This window comes from Orcinus orca, chromosome 18, assembly GCF_937001465.1.
Source record: "Orcinus orca chromosome 18, mOrcOrc1.1, whole genome shotgun sequence".
Classification (NCBI taxonomy): Eukaryota; Metazoa; Chordata; class Mammalia; order Artiodactyla; family Delphinidae; genus Orcinus; species Orcinus orca.
Window position 1 is genome coordinate 59,572,606 of NC_064576.1, and position 23,666 is coordinate 59,596,271.

Sequence of the window (23,666 nt, forward strand, 5' to 3'; positions counted from 1 at the left end):
TGAGAAGAGCAAGCGCAGAAAAGACGCTCTGGAGCCTGGCCAGGCATTTAACCAAGCGCTGCGCGCCTGCGCCATAGTAGTGGCTAAGGTTGCAGTTTCACCGGAGCAGACGTGCGCAGTCCACAGTGAAAAAAGAGCAGTGAACAGTTTCAGCTCTCCCAATATCAAAGACAGTCATTGCGTTTATGTTTGAATCTGCTGGCATCATAATTCTTTATTTTACTTGAATTACCCCCAAGAAGAGAAACTAAGGCAGGCAGGGGGAGAAGAGGAGAAGGTGCCAGGTCTGAGATTTTTTTCCAGCTATAGAAGAGTTTTTGTAATTTATTTAGTAATAGGCTTGGATTAACACAGATCATTTACAAACCAAGTGAGCAAAATTTCATTTTGTAATACGAACATATTCCATATTACATGCCTGATGGTTGAAGGAACACTGTAGTTAGCAGAGAAATTTTTTAAAGTGCTAATAATTCCCTTCCTTAGATTAAAGAAGGCCGTTGGATCATTTATATTCCAGAAATTTCAGGATCATAAAGAGCAAAGAGACTGTGCAGAATAAGCTGTCATTCACATTTAAACATATTTAGGGTCTGTCTTTTAATATTGACAGAGGTTTACTTGTTTGTTTTTATGTCTTGGACAGAAAGGGAATCTTCAGGAGTAGAAAAAAACTATTTACTTACTGGGATATCAAATTGATATTCCATTATTTAAAGTTACAAAATTAAAAATCTACTTTTCCTTGAGTTTAAATTAGTCATCTTGTTATGCAAATTCTTCTCTCACTTTTCTTTGATTAATATTTGGTTTGCTCATGTCAAGAAACTAAATTAAATTAAACAATCAGTACAAAGTTGGATAATTAAATCTCCTTAAACATTTTAAACTGCATTTATAAATTTAATAGAGTCTTTTATTTTAAACGTTTCAAAAGCCTGCAGACCAAATTCATAACCTTATGAGTGCTTCCCGGAGTACTTAACCCTTATTAATCAAATGCATTAAATGCATAAATATGGCAAATTAAATTCTCTTAGGCATTTTACTTACTTGGAGAAAAGGAGAGTGTTAACACTGAAAGAAATGGGGAAACTGGAAAGAGAAAGTGGTATGATAAAGGCATGCTGACACAAGGCCTTAAAGATGCGCCATAAGAAATTGGTACTACGTGGGATTTCCCTGGCCATCCAGTGGTTCGGAGTCTGCTCTTTCACTGCCAAGGTCCAGGGTTCAACCCCTGGTCAGGGAACTAAGATCCTGCCAGCAGCGCAGCACGGCCAAAAGGAAAGGAAGAAAGAAACTGTTACTAAGAGGTTTGGGACTGAGGTTCTCTGAAATTAGAATCACAGGAGTCCTTCAACATACACATGCCCAAACCCCAGCACAGACCTGCTCAATCTCATATACCACTAATATTTCAAAAAGGCTCCCTGAATCCTGATGCTGCCCAAGTATCCCCAAACTTCCCACTCCCACTCCAGTCCCATAATCCCACATTTTACACCCTCAGCCTGCTTGTGAGTCACTGGTGGGAGTTCAGGGAAAAGCTCCTTCAAGAAATGTTGATTTGATACAATCACCTGGATAGTATCTCCTTTGTAAGCAGCTCCCGTGGGGCGAATGCTTAGAGACTAGAGCACCAGGGCTTGGGAGGACACCCATATCAAGGGGACAGAAAGAAGAGAAGCCTAATAGAGTCATGAAATTTACTTTTTGTACTTAGCACATATGAGAAACCAAGATCTGGGTCTGTATCCCCTCCACCCCTACATATGTATCTATATTTATTATGAAATGCCTTAGAATAGAAATCTGATGCTAAAAATCTACATGTGAATTCTAACAAGCATGTAGTAAGGGTTTAACCAACAGCCTAATATATAGAGAGCTTCAGAGCAGGGTTCAGGTAGAGATTTTTTCAAAGGGGTCTCTGCCTCGAATGACAAAAAAATTCAATGAATCTTTTCTTTCCTTCCTCCCTTCCTTTCCTTCCTCCCTCCCTCCCTTTCTTTCTTTCACAGGAGCTGTTGCATGCCAAGCACTGACTGAGGCACTGTGAAGGTTATGGAAGAAATTCAGGTGATGTGCCTCTCCTCCAGACTGTACAATTTAGCTGAAGAGATGAGACTAACACAAATATAACAATAAGAAAACTATAAGACCACATACAATCAAATGCTAGGTAGAGTGTAACAACAGTTTAAGAGATGAGAGGAAGAAGGTTTCTGGAGATGGTTGGAAAAGGCAGGTTGGGCTCTACAGAGATGCAGAGACATCAGCTGACTCTCACAGACTGAGTAGGATGGATGCACAGCCCATCCCAGGCGCAGAGGCCTCTGGGTACCATGAAAGGAAAGGCCCGTTAGAGAAATACTGAAAATTATGAGTAAGCTGACCACATTTTCCATAAAAATATCCGGACGTATGGCTGGACACATGGTCTAACAACAGGAAAGAATATTTTTAATTGGGGCCGTACCAGAAAATCTAGAACATATGGTGACTCTATTTACGGGCCAAGAAAATCCTAATACAAGAGAGGGCTGAAGTAATGAACCCCAGGTAGACAAGACACAGCCACACCATCTGAGAGGCTGCTAGACTTTTTCCCCAGTCATCAGAGTTAATGTTCTTCATTAAGATTTCCGTTAATCTTTTCAGAGAAAAGGTCAGTGCCTGAATAAGAAAAGATATTTGGAGAATTTATATTCAGATTTCTTAAATACATCCTTTAATATTTTCTCAAATAATTTTTGTACTAGGCAGGGTATAAATAATGACTGCAAAAATGTTTCTTCCACCTGGGGTAATAAAATAAAATCCAATTTAAAGTTTCCTTTCCTGTAAGAAAAAAGAGAACATCCATACCCTGTGAAGTTCCAGGCTTGTTATCAGAGACTTCATTCATATTGAAAAATATATTTTAAACTACCAAGATTGTTATATGTAATTTGCCTTTTATGTCCCTGACGTCTCACTGTTTTTCTCACTGTTTTAATAGCTTGCTGTCTGAAATAAATACATGCCAGAAGCTTCCTTACCCAGTTTTGCATTTAATAATCTTAGCAATTATTGGGAAAAAAACAGTTTTAAAGGCTTTAACTCAAATCTTGGAAGGTTAAAACATCTTCCCTTTCACCCTTCAGCCCATCCCAGAGCTCAGAGATCACTTGCCAACTCATTCTCAGTATTATCAAGGAAATGCACATTTTTCTCCTTTTATGGTCGGTAAATACATTGACCAAGATGACGCGGTAATCATTACTGAAGCACAACAAGAAAGTCACACATTTGAACGCCTGGCTTCCTCTGCTTCTAAAGAAAAATCTTAACTGCATCTTAAAATACATGTATTTCTGATAAAAGCAAGAAGACATGTTTTTAATGAGATTTCCTGGATACTAGACTTGTCTATTTTTCTTTTTAGTTTTCCACTGTTATTTCAGGCCTCAAAAAACATAGGTACATTTAAAGACAGAGCTCGACTTTCATTAGCAAGAGTTGCTAAGGAAGAGGAAATACCTGAACACACACAATAGAAAGGGAACATTTTGCAACCATTAAAATAAAAATTGTGTTCAGCCTTAAGAACAAATGAAATTCTGACACTGCTACAGCATGGATTAACCTTGAAGACACTATGCCAAGTGAAATAAGCCAGACACAAAAGGCCAAATACTATATGAATCCTCTTAATATAATGAGGGACCTAGTGTAGTCAACTTCATAGAGATAGGAAGCAGGATGGTGCTTCCCAGGGGCTGAGGTGAGAAGAGGATGAGGAGTTAGTAATTGTCCAATAGGCACAGAGTTTCAGTTTTGGAAGATGAGAAGAATTCTGGAGATGGATAGTGATGATTGTTGCACAACAAAGTGAATGTATTTAATGCCACTGATCTGCACACTTAAAAATGGTTAAAATGGGGCTTCCCTGGTGGCACAGTGGCTGAGAGTCCGCCTGCCGATGCAGGGGACACGGGTTCGTGACCCGGTCTGGGAAGATCCCACATGCCGCGGAGCGGCTGGGCGCGTGAGCCATGGCCGCTGAGCCTGCGCGTCCGGAGCCTGTGCTCCGCAACGGGAGAGGCCACAGCAGTGAGAGGCCCACGTACCGCAACAAAAAAAAAAAAAAAAAGGTTAAAATGGTAAATTTTATGTTATGTACATTTTTCCCAAAATTTTTTAAAATAAAAAAATTAATTATGAATAAATTAAATCTATCTGGATAAAAACTCACGGTCCCAATCCCCAAAACTAGGTCCAAAGCTGACAGGTGACTTATGCGTGGCTTTTGGAGAGTTTAGTCGAGGTAAATGGAAAAGATAAAAATTCTTTATTACACAAAAATGTGTGATAAACAATACTGTAGGGACCACAAAGAGGAAGGGCTCACTTCTACCCAGAGCAAAAAAGGGCAAAAAATAAGCCAAAAAGGGCACTTTGCTTATTTTTTTCCTTTGTATATTCTGAGAAACGTATCAACTGTTTAATTTCACTGGTATGATGTGTAAATAGATTGGGCAATAGAGAGAAGTAAAACAAGTTATCAGAAGATACTTGACAATATAAAATCCAAGAGGACAGGAAACCCTCTAGATGGTATACATTAACTATAAGAAGACCAGCTAGAAAGGCTGGGTTACAAAGTAGAGAAGAGCAATTGGGATTAGGAGGAAAACATAATAACATGACCACAGTAAGCAGTAAGTGTTATTTAGTGTATACAGTAGGATAAACTACAAAAGAATTCAAGGACATGTGCTTTATTGTTAAGGATTCTACTGTACGGTCTAACAGAGGGACAAAAGGCACAAATAAGAAACAAACACATTTTTCAAGCAATAATTCATAAAATAATATAGTGTAAAAATATGTAAGTATTAATTAGGGATCAAGCAGAGGAATAAAAAAAGAAGATCCCAGAGGTCTGGGGTCCAATTTGGAAATAAAGGAGGGATAATGTTGGTGAAGAAGAACAAGGGCATTGCAAACTGAAAACAAAAGAGCCCCAGAGATTGGAACAAAGTCCCAGGAGCCTGCACAAGAACTTTAAGGGGAAGCAGGCATGAAAGTGTCTGTCCTATAAGGTGACTATTCACAGATGACTTAGAGGAATTCAGGGGACTAAGAAGTACTTACAAGTTCATGGAAAGGCACCTAACAATACACTTCCAAATTTGTACGAATTTTAATGTTGCTAGTCATAGAAAGGGGAATCACTGTAATTGTGTGGATCCAGCTAGCCAAAGGCTGACCTTCAAATAGGTCAAAAATTTACCTTATTAAAATGTAACCATCAGGGCTTCCCTCGTGGCGCAGTGGTTAAGAATCCACCTGCCAATGCAGGGGACACAGGTTCGAGCCCTGGTCCGGGAAGATCCCACATGCTGGAGCAACTAAGCTCGTGCGCCACAACTACTGTGCCTGCACTCTAGAGCCCGCGAGCCGCAACTACTAAAGCCCATGCACCTAGAGTCCATGATCTGCAACAAGAGAAGCCATCGCAATGAGAAGCCCGCACACCGCAACAAAGAGTAGCCCCCGCTCACCACAACTAGAGAAAGCCCTCACGCAGCAACAAAGACCCAACGCAGCCAAAACTAAATAAATAAAATTAAAAAAAAAAAGTAACCATCAGAAGGGGCTCAAAGTTGTCATAGAGCACTCACTCTTGAGTCGGAGTTCAATCTTGAGTATCAGACTAGAGCTAAGTCTGGACTCAGTGTAGGAAAGAGATCCCATCAGATAGAAAGTCTGCTCTGCAAAGTCTAATAATAGCAGCTCCTGCAGATTGCACAGGTCACTGTGCACTGGACACGATTCCAAGGGCTCCAAGGGCTCGTTCATTTCATCTTCACAATCCTCCTGGGGGTGGAAAGGGGTGCTGCTGCCCCTAGAGCCCAGGCCCTTAACCACTAGGCTACACCAACCTTCTACTGCTTTTCAAATGATTATGTGAAATTCTGTCTGTTCTTGGAATGGAACGGCCATGAGTTGTATATATGAATGCAATCTAACAAACATTTTGCAGCCGTGATCTATCCAGCCACGAGAATCTGCTCTATTTTTAAAGAACTTAAAATGAATTTAATAAATTTACTTTTAGCCTGCCACATGCCATGAAGGATTTGAGACCAAAAGAAATACAGGTTTATAGGAAGTGGACTGTGAATTAGGCAGACTCTATATATGATACGATAAAAAAAAATGTTCTTCTGAATTTTGAAAATGAGTCACAGAGAAGTAAAGAGTTTATTCCCCAGACCTCTGTTTGTTTACAGCTCCAGAGACTTAGAACCAGCCAAGCCCATGTTGGGAATCATGACATACGCTCATCTGGGAACTCAGCAGGTATCAATTCACAACCCAATCTGGTCCCTGAAAGATAATGAATGACTTTGTAATATCAGGATCAAAGAATAAATATTCATTTTCTGACACTCTGAAGAGAAGATAAATTTTAAATGTCAGCTGCATTTCATCCTAACTAGATGAAAATTTGTTTCATTCCTGTCAACCTGTTAAATAAAGAAGCTCCAAAACATACAGACACACTGAAAAAGAAGACTGAAAGCAGCAAGTGTTGTAATAGAGTAAGCACAACGCTCTCCCTAGAAATGACCAGTAGTGCTTGGAGCGTGATGATAGCGTCTAGTCTTTGGTCTCAGCTTTTCCAGTTCTTCTTCCTGATGCAACTGCTTGTTTTACTGCCATTGCCTATGTTATGGGCTGAGCTGTGTCTCTCCCAAATTCATATGCTGAAGTCCTAAACCCAGTACAGGTGACCCCTCAGAAGACGACTCTATTTGGAGATAGGGTCTTGTCTTTTCTTAGTCAAAAGGCCGAGAGGCAATGGAGATAGCGTCTTGAAAGAGGTAATTAAATTGAAATGAGGTCATGAGAGTGGACCTTAATCCAATATGACTTGTAAGAAGAGGAAATGTGGACACAGACACACTCAGTTTGAAGATGTGAAGACAGAGGGAGAAGATGGTTATCTACCAGCCTAGGGGAGAGACCTTGGAAGAAGCCAACCCTCCAACATCTTGATCTTGGACTTGTTAGCCTCCAGAATTGTAAGAAAATAAATTTACGTTCTTTTAAGCCACCCAGTCTGCGGTTCTTTGTTATGGCAACCCTGGCAAACTACTGCACTATACCTTCCACCAGATTGTAAGCTCGGCAAGGGCCAGCCTATGTCCAGGTGTCTTCTCTACCCTTGTATCCCCAGCACATATCATGAGCTTGCTGCACAGCAGGTGCTTAATAAATATTGTTGAATGAATAGCTGACTGCAGCTGGATATCTTGGCCCATTTTACTGGAGTACAGGTATGTAACTATTACCAAAAATGATCAGAAGTAACTTTCTCCCTTTATTAAAAAATAACTTTATATTCGGATTTAAAAAATGTTGCCCATCCATTGTGAAAAATAGGGAGCAGTATAAAAAAAGGAGAAAACAATCACTTAAAACCCTGCCACTTAGAGATAACCACTTTAAGTTTTGACACACACACATACATATTTCAATACAGTAAAATAATATTGTATCACTTACCCTATGTCACATTTTCCCCAGAGTTAAAACTTCTTCATAAACATTTTAAATGACTATAAAATGTGTAATATCAGGTATACCTTTCATAATTGAAGCCCCCATTGTTAGACATTCAGGTGTTTCTAATTTTTTCTATCATAATTAGCACTGCAGTGAATTTCTTTGTGCAAAAACGCTTTTATCCACTTTTCTGAAGTCTTTAAAGGATGACATCCTAGCACTGCAATAATTGATTCAAAAGGTATGGCCATTTGAATCAATTGTTAAGGCTTTTGATCCATATTCTTCTATTGTTTTTGAAAAGATAAGCCAATTTATACTCTCACAAGAAATCCATGAGATTTGCCATCACTTTACCCTTAAGTATGATTTTACAAATGTTATTAATATGACAAGATAAAATGGCATCTTGAGTGGCATTTAAATTTTCATCCTTTGAAAATTAATGGAGCTTTCCATTTTCCTCTATGCATTAGCTATTTATAATTTTGCCTTTTGAATTGTCTGTGTGCCTTTTGAAAGGGGCTTTTCTGAATGATTTTTAGGAGGTAGTCTTCTAGCCAGGCTCCTACTGCAATATTGCCTGCCTTTCAACAGAGGCCTCTATTCTGAGCTAATGAGACCACACGTCTTAGAGCAGTCCCAGAATCTTATCACAGGCTGCCAAGCTGTAATGAAGTCTTCACAGTTCTGAATAGACAAACTTGTCCAATTATCATCACCTACTAACAAATTTTGATACATCAAATACATGTGGATATACTTAATTTAGTTATCTAAGTCTGAAATCAGTTTTCTTTGTGGAATGAAAAGAAAGTTCTCACTTCAAAAAAATAGTAATAAAACAACCAAACTTTTGTGAGGAAGGAAGATAGCTCTCTACCTCCAACATAATTTTGGCATAAATGTGCCTACTTCTTAGCTGTATTTATTAAATTCAGGACACAGAGGAAATTAAAAATACATATACTGGGGGGCAGAGTCAAAATGGTGTACTAGGAGGACATGGAATTCGTGTCTCTGCACAATTAGGGCACCTACCAGGCACCTAAGGGGACGGGAAGAACCCCCAGCGACCGGGTAGGACGTGGGGCATGGGGGAAGTGAAGGGGGAGAAGTGGAGGCGGGACGGGACCGGCGCCCCTGAGGGGTGGCTGTGGGAGAGGAAGGGATCCCACTCCTGAAGGGGGAAATTGGGGAACCACTGGGAGGGCAGGGGATCAAAAGGGAGCGTGGACTGGGCTTCCCTGGTGGCGCAGTGGTTGAGAGTCCGCCTGCTGATGCAGGGGACCCGGGTTCGTGCCCCGGTCCGGGAGGATCCCACATGCCGTGGAGCAGCTGGGCCCGTGAGCCATGGCCACTGAGCCTGCGCGTCCGGAACCTGTGCTCCGCAACGGGAGAGGTCACAACAGTGAGAGGCCTGCATACCGCCAAAAAAAAAAAAGAAAAAAAAAAATCTTCCAAAAAAGTCCAGGACCAGATGGCTTCACAGGTGAATTCTATCAAACATTTAGAGAAGAGCTAACACCTATCCTTCTCAAACCCTTCCAAAATATAGCAGAGGGAGGAACACTCCCGCTCATTCTACGAGGCCACCATCACCCTGATACCAAAACCAGACAAAGATATTACAAAGAAAGAAAACTACAGGCCAATACGTCTGATGAACATAGATGCAAAAATCCTCAACAAAATACTAGCAAACAGAATCCAACAGCACATTAAAAGGATCATACACGATGATCAAGTGGGGTTTATCCCAGGAATGCAAGGTTTCTTCAGTATATGCAAATCAATCAATGTGATACACCACATTAACAAACTGAAGGACAAAAACCATATAATCATCTCAATAGGTGCAGAAAATAGGTGCAGAAAAAGCTTTTGACAAAATTCAACACCGATTTATGATAAAAACTCTCCAGGGAAGCTACCTCAACATAATAAAGGCCATATATGACAAACCAACAGCCAACATCGCTCTCAATAGTGAAAAACTGAAACCATTTCCTCTAAGATCAGAAACAAGACAAGGTTGCCTACTCTCTTCACTTTTATTCAACATAGTTTTGGAAGTTTTAGCCACAGCAATCAGAGAAGGAAAAGAAATAAAAGGAATCCAAATCGGAAAAGAAGAAGTAAAGCTGTCACTGTTTGCAGATGATATAATACTATACATAGAGAATCCTAAAGATGCTACCAGAAAACTACTAGAGCTAATCAATGAATTTGGTAGAGTAACAGGATACAAAGTTAATGCACAGAAATCTCTTGCATTCCTATACACTAATGATGAAAAATCTGAAAGAGAAATTAAGGAAACACTCCCATTTACCATTGCAACAAAAAGAATAAAATACCTAGGAATAAACCTACCTAAGGAGACAAAAGACCTGTATGCAGAAAACTGTAAGACACTGATGAAAGCAATTAAAGATGATACAAACAGATGGAGAGATATATACCATGTTCTTGGATTGGAAGAATCAACATTGTGAAAATGACTATACTACCCAAAGCAATCTACGTATTCAATGCAATCCCTATCAAACCACCAATGGCACTTTTCACAGAACTAGAACAAAAAATTTCACAATTTGTATGGAAACACAAAAGACCCCGAAGAGCCAAAGCAATCTTGAAAAAGAAAATTGGAGCTGGAGGAATCAGGCTCCTGGACTTCAGACCAAACTACAAAGCTACAATTATCAAGACAGTATCGTATTGGCACAAAACCAGAAATATAGACCAATGGAACATGATAGAAAGCCCAGAGATAAACCCACACACATATGTTCAACTTATCTTTGATAAAGGAGGCAAGAGTATACAATGGAGAAAAGACAGCCTCTCCAATAAGTGGTGCTGGGAAAACTGGACAGCTACATGTAAAAGAATGAAATTAGAACACTCCCTAACACCATACACACAGATAAACTCAAAATGGATTAAAGACCTAAATATAAGGCCAGACACCATAAAACTCTTAGAGGAAAACACAGGCAGAACACTCTATGACATAAATCACAGCAAGATCCTTTCTGACCCACCTCCTAGAGAAATGGAAATAAAAACAAAAATAAACAAATGGGATCTAATGAAACTTAAAAGCTTTTGCACAGCAAAGGAAAGCATAAAAAAGCAGTAAAAGACAACCCTCAGAATGGGAGAAAATATCTATAAATGAAGCAACTGACAAAGGATTAATCTCCAAAAGATACAAGCAGCTCACACAGCTCAATATCAATAAAACAAACAACCCAATTCAAAAATGGGCAGAAGACCTAAATAGACATTTCTCCAAAGATATACAGATTGCCAACAAACACATGAAAAGATGCTCAACATCACTAATCATTAGAGAAATGCAAATCGAAGCTACAATGAGGTAACACCTCACACCATTCAGAATGGCCATCATCAAAAAATCTACAAACAATAAATTCTGGAGAAGGTGTGGAGAAAAGGGAACCCTCTTGCGCTGTTGGTGGGATGTAAATTGATACAGCTACTATGGAGAACAATATGGAGGTTCCTTAAAAAACTAAAAATAGAACTACCATATGATCCAGCAATCCCACTAGTGGGCATATACCCTGAGAAAACCATAATTCAAAAAGAGTCATGTACCACAATGTTCACTTCAGTACTATGTACAATAGCCCAGAGATGGAAACAACCTAAGTGTCCATCATCAGATGAATGGATAAAGAAGATGTGGCACATATATACAATGGAATATTACTCAGCCATAAAAAGAAATGAAATTGAGTATTTCCCTGGTGGTGCAGTGGTTAAGAATCCACCTGCCAGTGCAGGGGATACGGGTTCAATCCCTGGTCTGGGAAGATCCCACATGCTGTGGAGCAATGAAGCCCGTGTGATGCAACTACTGAGCCTGCACCCTAGAGCCTGCGAGCCACAACTATGGAGCCTGCGCACCTAGAGCCCGCGGTCCACAAGAGAAGCTAGTGCAATGAGAAGCCCACGCACCACAGTGAAGAGTAGCCCCCACTGACCGCAACTAGAGAAAGCCCACACGCAGCAATGAAGACCCAACGCAGCCAAAAATAATAAGTAAATTTATTAAAGGAAAAAAAAAGGAAACTAAATTGAGTTATTTGTAGTGAGGTGGATGGACCTAGAATCTGTCATACAGAGTGAAGTAAGTCAGAAACAGAAAAACAAATACCATATGCTAACACGTATATATGGAATCTAAAAAAAATGGTCTGATGAACCTAGAGGCAGGACAGTAATAAAGATGCAGACATAGAAAATGGACTGAGGACACAGGGAGGGGGAAGGGTAAGCTGGGACGAAATGAGAGAGTAACATTGACATGTATACTACCAAATGTAAAACAGATAGCCAGTGGGAAGCAGCTGCATAGCACAGGTCGGTGCTCTCCGACCACCTAGAGAGGTGGGATAAGGAGGGTGGGAGGAAGTTGCAAGAGGGAGGGGATACGGGGATATATGTATAGCTGATTCACTTTGTTATACAGCAGAAACTAACACAACATTGTAAAGCAATTATAGTCCAATAAAGATGTAAAAAAATACATATATTTTCCAACCGTTTTATTCTAAAATTCACATCCATGTTAAAACAAAATCATGAGCCTTGAATAAACTGTAGAGGTCTTCTCATCAAATACCTATACGTTCAGACAAGGAAAACTTCAACAGAAATGATTTTTAAGGTGGTGGATACTGATCAAGCTCAGTTTTAGAGAGAGCAACAGACTAGAATGGTTAGAATTTGGAGGGATGTTGGAGATATTAAACAGGCTAGGTGAAGCCCATTGAGTATAGTGAAATAAAGACCGTGCAACTTTATTATGCTTCTCTTCTACATCCTCACCTGGCTAATCCTTGCCCATCCTTGCCCTTTGTCCCATAGTCACAGTGGGAGAGGTGCCCTATGCTTTTCCGAGGATGGCCCCAGACGTTCCCCTCCACATCCTCTCCCCTCATATCTCAGAATGTCATCCGTCTCTTCCCCTCTGTGTCATCCTTCCCTGTCCATCTGTTCCTTAAACTAAAAATATATTCGACTTTCTTTTTCCTAAAAAAAAAGAACTTCATTCTAGGCTTTCCTAGCTAACATTACCCGATTTGCCCCCTTTTCAAAACTCCTTGAAATGTACACTGTGTTTTTCTTTTGCTCCAACTTCCTTCCCCCCCCCCAACACACATATATTAAGGTAGCTGCTGCTCAGACCCTACCCACCTCCAGTTAGGTTTGCCTGTTCTTGAACTTCATATAAATGGACTCATACAGTGTGTACTCTTTAGTGTCTGGCTCCTTTCATGCCTTTATTATTTTTTGTGTGGTAAGATATACATAACATAAAATGTACCATTCTAACCATTTTGAGTATACAGTTCAGCGGCATAAATACATTCACATTGTCATGCAATCATCACCACCATCCATCCACAGAACTTTTTCACCTTTCCAAAATGAACCTCTATACCCACTAAGTCATAACTCCCCAGTCTCCCCTACCCTCCAGCCCCTGGTAACCTCTATTCTACTTTCTGTCTCTATGAATTTGCCTATTGTAGGTACCTTATATAAGTGGAATCATACACTATTTGCCTTTTTGTGTCTGACTTATTTCACTTAGCATAATGTTTTCAAGATTCATCCATGTTGTAGCAGAACTTCATTCCCTTTTAAGATGATAATATTCCATTGTATGTATATACCACATTTTGTTTATTGATTTTGTTTATCCAAAAGTGGACAATTAGGATGTTTTTCCACTTTTTGGCTATGGTGAATAATGCTGTATGAACACTCATATACAAATATCTGTTTGAGTCCCTGCTTTCAATCTTTTGAGTAGTGGAATTTCTGGATCGTATTGTTACCTAGTCCAAGCTCATAGTGCTCACTGCACAACAGGCCAATAAATCAAGAGACGAGTTGTTGGGCAAGGAGTAGCGACTTTATTTGGAAGCCAGCAGACAAAGAAGATGGTGGACTCGTGTCCTAAAGAACCACCTTCCCTGAGTTAGAATCCAGGCTTCTTTTATACTAAAAGGGAAGGGGGTAAAGTCCTGGTCCCAGCCAGACTCAGGAGGAGATGTATTAATTTCTTCTTTCCTGTAGTCATTCAATAGGTGGGCCTGGTCAGGATGTTTTCTGTCAGCTAAACAAAGGTATTTTAGCTTAATGTTTATTACCTGAGAGACAGGGTTCCCAGAGATAGGCCATTATGTATACTTTAGGCTTATAGGCAACATCCCTTTAGTGATTAACTTACAATAGAATACAAAAGTTCTTCCCTATTACAATATGATAATTCTATGTTTAACTTGTTGAAGACTTGCCAAACTGTTTTCCACATGGCTAAAACGTTTTACATTCCCACCAGCAGTGCATTTTTTCCACATCCTTGTCAGCACTTGTTTTTCTCTTTTCAAAAATAATAGCCATCCTAAAGAGTGTGAAGTGGCATCTCACTGTGACTTGGATGTATGTGTTTATACTTAAAAAGCTCTCTGTCCTTGGTTCCTGCCTTCATATTGGTTCTTTGTTAATTTTTCATTCTTCTTGGCCGACTCCTCCTTCTCTCTCTGGGTTTCCCTGGGTTCCTTAATTTAGGTTTCCCTGGGTTCCTCCTCAGCCTCTCCTGCCTTCTTTGCACATAGTACCTGGAGATTTCATCCATGTCCATGATAGAAGTATCACACCCATGCTGGTAACTCACAAATCTGTATTTCTGTAGTCAGGACCCCTCTCTGAGCACAGTATTGCTTTAAAATCATCATCTCCAGAAAATAAAAGAGTGTGAAGTTTAAAACTTGATTAAAAATATGAACACTTTGATGGTCTTTTTTGCTGGTGAGATTAGGGAGTGAGGAAGAAAGAAAAGACTCTCACATCCTAAAAAAATTGTGGTTAAAAACACATAACATAAATGTACTATCATAACCATTTTAAAAAAAGAGACTTTATTTTTTAGAGCAGTATTAGGTTCACAGCAAAACTGAGTCAAAGGTACAGAGATTTCCCATATACCTCCCCCCGCCATGTACATACAGCCTCTCCCATATCAAAATCTCCCACCAGACTGTTGCATCTGTTACAATTGATGAACCTCCACTGACTCATCATCATCACCCAGAGTCCATAGTTTACATCAGGATTCACTCTTGGTGTTGCACATTCCTTGAGTTTAGACAAATGTACAATGACATGTAGCCACCATTATAGTATCATACCAACTAGTTTCACTGCCCTAAAAATCCTCTGAATTCCACCTCTTCATCCCTCTCTTCCTCCTAACCCCTGACAACCACTGACCTTTTCACTGTCTTCAGACTTTTGCTTTTTCCAAAATATCGTATTGTTGGAATCATACAGTAGGTAGCCTTTTCAGATTGGCTTCTTTCACTTAGTCATATACTTTTAAGGTTCCTCCGCATCTTTTCATCTCTTGATAGCTCATTTCTTTTTAGCACAAATATTACATTGTCTGGATGTACCCCAGTTTATTTAGCCATTCACCTACTGACGGACATCTTGGTTGCTTCCAAGTTTTGGCAGTTATGAATAAAGCTGCTCATCTGTGTGCAGGTTTTTGTGTGAACATGAGTTTTCAACTCATTTGGGTAAAATCAAGGAGCATGACTGCTAAATCATATGGTAAAAGAATGTTTAGTTTTGCAAGACACTGTCAAACTGTCTTCCAGAGGCTGCATCATTTTGTATCCCACTAGCGATGAATGAGAATTCCTGTCGCTCCTAGTTTTGGGTATTGTTAGTGAAAGAAAGAATGGATAAACTGGACCTTATTAAAATTTAAAACTTCTGATCTACAAAAGGCATTTGCAAGAGAATGAGAAGACAAACCACAGACTGAGAACATATTTGTAAAAGATATATCTGATAAAGGACTGTTATCCAAAATATACAAACAACCCTTAAAACTCAACAATAATAAAACAAACAACCCAATCAAAAAATAGGGAAGAAACCTGAATAGACACTTTACCAAAGAAGATGTAGAGATGGAAGATATGCATATGAAAAGATGCTCAACTTAGTATGTTATGAAGGAGTTACAAATTAAAACAATGAGATACCCTTCATGCTTATTAAAATGGCCATAATCCATCATAATCATTTTTAAGTGTACAGTTCAGTAGTGTTAAGTATATTGACGCTGTTGTGCAACCAGTTTCCAGAACTCTTTTGATCTTGCAAAACTGAAACCATATACCCACTGAACAATGACTCTGCATTTCCCCTCCCCCACCCCACCCCCCCACCCCACCCCCGCCTCTGGCAACCACCATCCTACTTTCTGTTTCTCTGCATTTGACTATTTTAGTTACCTCATATAGGAGAATCATAATCGTATTTGTCCTTTTGGGACTGATTTATTTCACTTAGCATAATGTCCTCAAGGTTCATCCATGTCGTAGCATGTGTAGGATTTCCCACATTTTTTTAATTTTAAAAAAGTATCGATGTTTTCAATTAGGTAATATATGCTGTGCTGGCTGTTTGCTCCACTTGTCCCTAGTCAGCCATTCCCTAACCACTCCCTGCTCTGAGTCCCAGGAGGCGGACTTCTACAGATTGCCTTCCCCTTGCCCTCTGGTTTCTGGTTGCAGCTGGGTTGGCAAATGGGAAGCACCATCAGGAGACTGAAGGGCATGAGGTATTCATTTATCACCCACACAAGCACTACCTTCCTGCCTCACAACTGTTCAGGCAGCGGCTGCTCTTCATTCCTCTTCCTCAGCACCAGCTCACTCTAGGCTCCCTTAACACCGTTCCCCACTCTGACTGCACACCCCTGGCCCCTGCAGGCCTAGGGCTAGGAACAACTTCCTGCTGTTGCTAGTCCCTGCAAGCTTACCCATCCCATTTTTTGTTCCTTTAACCTCACCCATGCATTGGTAAATCATCTCTTTATTAGTCTCTTCATTAAACTCTTTTGAGTATGCCATCTGTTCATAGGATTCCTGCTGTGATCCTGAGTCAGACACATGCAGCTATGTTAAAAAAAAAAAATTAATGGTGTAGAAGGCTAAGAAATGAAAAAAGAAATCGCTTTCTACCCCATAGCCCTAATTCCCTTCCATTCCATTTCACGTCCAGTTGCCATTTATTTGTTTGGGACTTTTTGGGGGAGGGGTGGGGGTAGGATGACCTTGACTTCACCTCTTGGGTGAACTCTAATGGGTCTCAGACAATCATGTTAAATCCTCCCTTGCTGGTACCTGATTCAGAAAGCCAGACCTAAGCTATCCATGCAGGGTATTTCCCTGTCCGGGGGATCCAGCTGAGAATGGGCTCACGAGTCACTGCTGTGATTCAGTACAGACCAATGAGATGCAAGGGGAAATTTGCTGGGGGGAGGGCTTCCTCTCAAGAGAACCATGATTGGAGATGAGGGTCAGAACTGCTAGAACCAGTCTGAGAAGTCAGCAGAGGAGGCTGAGCCAGGAGAATCAGGGAAACGGAGCTGAGACAGCAGATTAAGCCACTAAAGCTAAACTGTAAACCCAACCAGCCTCTACACTTCAAATTATGGGATCTGATCAATTTCATGATTATCTGTTTACTTACAACAAAAGCATCCTAACCAATACATGCATACACTACAAAACACACATTCCCAAATGGGATCATTTCATAGATATTATACTGCAAATAGCTTTTTTCACTAAATCATGTATTCTAAACATCTTTTCAAGTAAGCACATTTAGTCCTGCTTCATTATTTTAAATACTGGATGGTATTTTGTCAAAGGGAAATGTCAGAGTTTATCCTTTCCTGTACGGAAGAACATTTAGGTTATTACAGCTTTTCCCTATTAAAAACAAACAATGGCACAATGACACATATTTTGGAGTGTCTGAATTAATATGTACATATGATAAATTCCTAATAGAATTGCTTGGTCTATAAGACTGAGAATTTTAAATGGTCATAAATACTGCTATATTGTCTTCTAAAAGGTTTCAATAATTTACACTCTTATATGTATATGTGAGCATACTTTTTTCTTCACACCCCTGCCAATACTGGGTATTATAAAAAGCTTAAACCTTTGGTAATCAGATGAAAATTACATCTCATTAGTGCATTAATATTTTATTCATGAGTTAGGTCAAAGCATTTTTATGGTTTTTTTTTTTTTGTAAACTATATTCTTTGCCTACTTTTCTACTTAATTTTATTTTTCTTACTGATTTGAAGTAGCTCTTTGTATATATTTTTCAAATAGCTGTTTATTATAGGTGTTAAATTTTGTGTTCCTGCTTTTGCTAATCACTGTAGTTTATGGTACATTTTTCATGAAAAAGTTTTATGCAGTCTAATGTGTTGACGTCTTCCCTCATCATGTCAGGATACTGTTTTATACTTAGAGTTCTTCCTTCCCTCCAAGATTATTATTTAAATTCACCAATGTTTTCCTCCAGTTATTTTATAGGCTCATCTTTACATTTAAGTTTCTGATCCAAGTGAAAAGTTTTTGTTCTATACAAATCTGTACTCTTTGATTTTTTTGTTACAATGAGCCTATATAAGTATTACAGTTTTAAGAATATGGTCACCAGTTAGTACAGTACAGATATATAGCTTTCTATGAAAATCTTGACAAAGACAAAACCAATAACAGACGTAATTTTAAACACATCAACGTGGCAAACGAATGAAACTATGCTCCCCATATTTTGCTTTGAAATTTGAAAGATCACCATACGTGAGCCTCCCTCTGCTATGCCTAAACTGCTTTTCCATGTGTACACACTGTTCTGCATACGAGGACTGCTGGCTTGTAATTGGTGGCCACCCCTCCTTAAGCTTGATATCAATCCACAGGAAAAAAAGGAAGAAAAGATGTCAAGAGAAAGAGTAATCGAGTAAGATAATAACCTGTTGGAAGGAGAATCAGCATTTACTTCCAGGCAGCAACAACTCCTCTTGAAGCGTCTGGACTGCCCAACAGTATGATTCATTTCTCGACTCCCACCCCATAAAAACTCTTCAAAGCTCTCCACCCCTCCAGTCCATAGCCCCAAAGTGTCTCCCCTACACATAAAATCAAGAGCATGGGCTCTGGAGCCAAACTGCCCAATTCACACTGGACTCTGCCACTTAACCAGCTGTAAGACTTTAGCACATTGCTTAAACATCTCTGGACCTCAGTTTTCTCACTTGTAAAACGGGAATAATAATAGTAATACTTACCTCATAGAGCTGTCCTGTGGATGGATCTTCTGAGGTAATACACATCAAGCACTTGGCATAGTACCTGGAATATAATAGTGCTCAATACGTGTTAAGCTATTTTCATTATCAGAGTCTAATTAAGTCTATCTGAGCCTCAAGTCCCTCTTAGAAGTCCAAGGGAATATCAGAAAGTTAGGAATTATGAGATATTCCAATTGTTCTATTGTTTGACAGGTTTGGGGAGGTCATGCAACTTCTGGCTTTCTACTTTGCTATGCTATAATATGTGGACAATTAGCTTATTACAATTAACTACTCATTGTAAAGTACAGTAAAGACGCAGTTTGAGGGCTACTATTATTGAAGTGGTCTTATTCACCTGACTTAAGATATGCTGTTTTTTCTCCAACTGACTCAGTGCTCTACTCACTACCATTGCGCAATAAAATTAGAGAAAGCTGTTGCATCATGTCAAACCTGCTTATTGATGTGCAATGGAAAAAACAATCTTAGTCATGGTAAGGCAATAGCACGACAATGGAAAGGAAAGGAAAGGGGTCTTACTTGATAAGCTTAGAACATTCCAACATAACTTGAGTTATTCCTACCTCTAGAATCTCTGATGCACTAGGGTGTCTAGTTGTTGTCTTTTTTATGAATAGACTTCATTCTTCAGAGTAGTTTTAAGTTCACAGCAAAATTAAGCAGGAAGTACAGACTGTTCCCACACACTCCCTCCCCAGCCCACACACAGCCTCCCCACCATCAACACCGCATCCCCATTGCAACACTGGTTACAATCTGCACTAGGTTTTAAACTGATGTTTGCTCTATTGATCAGATGATATAAGCTTTCAGTAGTTCTGGAATTCTTCAAAAATTTAGACCTACTGGTAGCATATTTTGTTATTTTTAAGCAACAGTATGCATTTTTTCTTTGTCTTTATAATTTTTGTAATTTTGAGGGACTGAGGCAGGTGGGTAGGGAGGTCTTTCCTTATAGTCCTTCATCTCACGTCAATCTTCTAGAGAGAGAGTTCTACCAGGATTTTAAAAGAAATTTTGGGGTGGTAATTAATTTCCATAGACCGTTATTTTACGATGTGCCAGCAATCCTCCAATTTATAACCCAAGAATTCTTCTAAATTCTAAAGGGCAAGCAAATTATTCTTAACTAGACACTCAACATTTGCAATAAGTAGTATGTATTAGCCTATGTATGATAAAGTAGCATGGCTCTATTTTTGTGAGTTCTTTCTTTAATGTACTGTATTTATGATCGTTGGCGCTTGTGATATATTTAATTTACATACTATATTAAAATTATATATCAATACTATACATTTAAGCAAATTTATTAAAAAGACACCACAAAGGCCATTAAATTCTATTTCTACTGCTCCATATTCACTTTTAATCTGCCAGTGTATACATCTATACATATTGCATTGTTCTAAAATTTTATGCATACTATTTTTGTTCTGTTTTATTAGTGTGTGTCTTGTGTGTGTGTTTACTTATATTTCCAAGTCTACAAAGTTGCCATTTTTACTACCCATATAATTATCATACAGGATGGAAACCATCATATTTACTGACATCTTGTTAGTATTAAGAATTAAGAAAAAAAAAAAAAAAAAAAGAATTAAGAATATTTTTTTCCGTATGTGTGATTATGTGGTCTCCAGAATTATGCACTCTGAAGTTTTGATTTCATCTTCATTTAATCTTTCTTTGTTTAATCATTTGCAGTGAAGAAAAATGCTCTCTGATTACTGTTTTAAAATCCTGGCAAACATAGATTCCAATATATATATAAAATTGTGAAAAAAAAAGAACTAAGAATATTTTTATATTGTGTCAAAGAGTATGAATACTGTCACGCAGCTTTCCAAATACGCGTGCCAATTTGCAGTGCACCTTCAGCCTTGCCAAACACTGGGTTCAAAATTTTTTATTCTTTTGGAAGTCTTTAAATTGGCTTTTTTTTTTTTTTTAACATTTGTGACTGCATTTTCCCACTCAATGACTTCCTGTCTGTATTGTTGCAGGCATAAAAGTGTTTGTGGCAGACTGTGTTTTCCTAATCTGTCTTTAACAACCAAACCATCCCACACATTCTTCTTTCACACTTCTCCCATTGAGAGGTGAGCTCTATGCTCTTCCCCTTGATTTTGGGTGGCCTTATGACTCTGGCAGAAGTGACCTGATGTGACCTCCAAGGCTAAGTTAAAAAAATGCAAGGGGCTTCCCTGGCGGCGCAGTGGTTGAGACTCCGCCTGCCGATGCAGGGGACACGGGTTCGTGCCCCGGTCCGGGAAGATCCCACATGCCGCGGAGCGGCTGGGCCCGTGAGCCATGCCCGCTGAGCCTGTGCACCCGGAGCCTGTGCTCCGCAACGGGAGAGGCCACAACAGTGAGAGGCCTGCATACCTCCCCCCCACCCAAAAAAATGCAATACAGTGTCTGCTTGGGTTCAAAGTAAGTATGTCAGATTATATACTTGCTCTTAGGAGTGAGCCATCCTGCTGTGAGAAAGCTCAAGCCACTGCGAGGAGGCCCAGGTGGAGCAGTACTGAGGGCCCCAACCCACAGTGCTGGCTGAGCTCAGTACAAAGCCAGCACCAACTTGCCAGCCGTGTGAGTGAGTCATCTTGACTCACTAGTTCTCAAACTAGCCACCCCTGCTAATGCTGTGAGGGGGAGCAGAGATAGGGCAATCCTGCTGAGTGCTGCCCAGATTAAAGATTTATCAGCAAATTAGATGTTTTTGTTTTAAAGGTCTCTTTGCTCCACACCCTCACACATCCTCTTCTGGTCTTTTTCATAGCTATTCTGGTGGATATGGAGTGTGTTTTCGTTTTTTTAAAATTAATTTATTTATTTGGCTGCGTCGGGTCTTAGTTGCGGCATGCGGGATCTTTTGTTGCAGTGGGTGGGCTTCTCTCTAGTTGTGGTGCTCAGCTCCAGAGCGCACGGGCTCAGTAGTTGCAGCACACAGGCTTAGTTGCCCCGCGGCATGAGGGATCTTAGTTCCCCAACCAGGGATCGAACCCACGTCCCCTGCACTGGAAGGCAGATTCTTAACCACTGGACCACTAGGGAAGTCCCCATAATTGTTTTTGTTCTAAACCACAAAATTTGGGGCTGCTTTGTTACTCAACAATTGATAACTGATACAGTATGCATATCTCCTTTAACCACTTATCAAGTGCAGTTAGGAATGTTGATATGTAGTTGTTTAGCTCTTTATTTGGAAGAACCACTTAAAAGAAAATCAGAGAGAAACACAGAGAAGTGAGAGGCAGTATAGCATATAAGAACATTCTGGAATTAGACTGCCTGGCATCAAATTCTGGCTCTGCCAATCACTTACAAATTGTCAACAGATAGCTTGTCATCTGTTAAATGGGATTATGATGGTAATCGCCTCATTAGGAGTATTTTGAGGATAAAATGAGTTAATGTATATAAAGTATTTAGCTCAGTGCCCAGCCAACAGCAAACCCTGTTTCAGTGCTAGCCACTCTATTGTGTTGCTTTCTTTCTTTCTTCCTTTTTTTTTTTTTAATTGCACTGATACACATTTTCTTTATTTTTATACCTGGTATCAGCCAGGATTCTTTTCAGTACAGTAACAGAAAACTCAATAAAAACTGACTTAAGAAGGAAATAGCTTAACTAACTTAATCAGAGGTAAGGCAAGATCAGCAGTGGGTCAGTATGTTATTTCAATAATGCCATCAAAGACCCAGGTTCCTTTAGCTTTTAGATTTGCTATTAGTAACAAAGTAGGTAAATAATCCCAAGTCATATCCAGATATGGCAAAGTCTAGAGGAAGAAGACAGGTCATCTCATCTTTTGGTTCTCTCATAAAAGGAAGAGTTTTTCTTCACAGACTTATGTCCATTGGCAAAAACTGGGTATGTATCCAATTTATAACCAAATCTCTTCAATATGATTTGAGTGGGACAGGTGTTGGACTGTCAACTACAATGTTCATTGAACACTTTCAAGAGTATACAACTTGTTTCTGGTAATATACCCTGTTTCATCAGTAGTTCTGATTTATTCTCTGACCCCACTGTTCTATGCTTTCCAGGTGGTTGATTACTTTTAAATTCTACCTTTATTTTTGTATTGTAGACAAAATGACATGTAGAATTATGGTCTTTTGTGTTTATTATGCATCTTTGAATCGCATTTTATTTCTCAAGGAGAAAATCTATTCATTTCTCTCCATGTCTGTTAATTATTCCTTGTTTCTTTGTTCAGCTATATAATTAATTAATTGGTTAATTAACCTGCTATTGACAGTGGGTTTTTAATGTCTTCACTTACAAATATAGTTCTATTTATTTCCTCCTGTATTTCTGTATTAGCTTTTGTTTTAGATGTTTGCCTTATTTCTTAGGGCATTTAGATTTAATATTGTTAATATTTTATGTGTTAATATAGCTTTACCATCACATAGCAATCTTGTTTCTCGTACTGTTTTAATTCCAAATCTTTTTTACCTAATATCATATAGTAACTCTGCTTCTGCTTCTCCTTCTCTCTCCACTCTCTCTCATTTATTTCAGTTTTGTTTTTGGACAAACATGCTGAAACTAAGACCATCTCTTGATAGCCTTCTAATTCTTGTTTTGATGATAATGATGGCAATAACAATTTTTAGCCAGAAAAGCAAAAAATAGCTATTGATTTTATTTTTTTATTCTTACTCTAATTTCCTGGAACTTTGAGGGCCTATAAACCCCTGAAATTTGTATTTTTGAAGAAATTCATCTTTTACAAGCCAATTTGTACTCACTATGGGGTATCATCAACATCATTGTGGTCAATATCAGATTTTCTAAAAATGAAGGTGACCAATTCTATATAAGGATACCA

General features: G+C 39.2%; 1 protein-coding gene across 2 annotated transcripts in view; it reads right to left on the reverse strand.

The window, feature by feature from the left end:
* MED4 (mediator complex subunit 4) overlaps positions 1-23,666 on the reverse strand; it is a 132,900-nt gene that overhangs the window by 101,893 nt on the left and 7,341 nt on the right. For both annotated transcript variants that reach the window (XM_033436835.2, XM_049701073.1), the window contains exon 2: positions 18,791-18,854. In XM_033436835.2, the coding sequence (XP_033292726.1) occupies positions 18,791-18,795 (5 nt within the window). In that variant the 5' untranslated portion in view covers positions 18,796-18,854. The remainder of the gene's footprint in view (positions 1-18,790; positions 18,855-23,666) is intronic.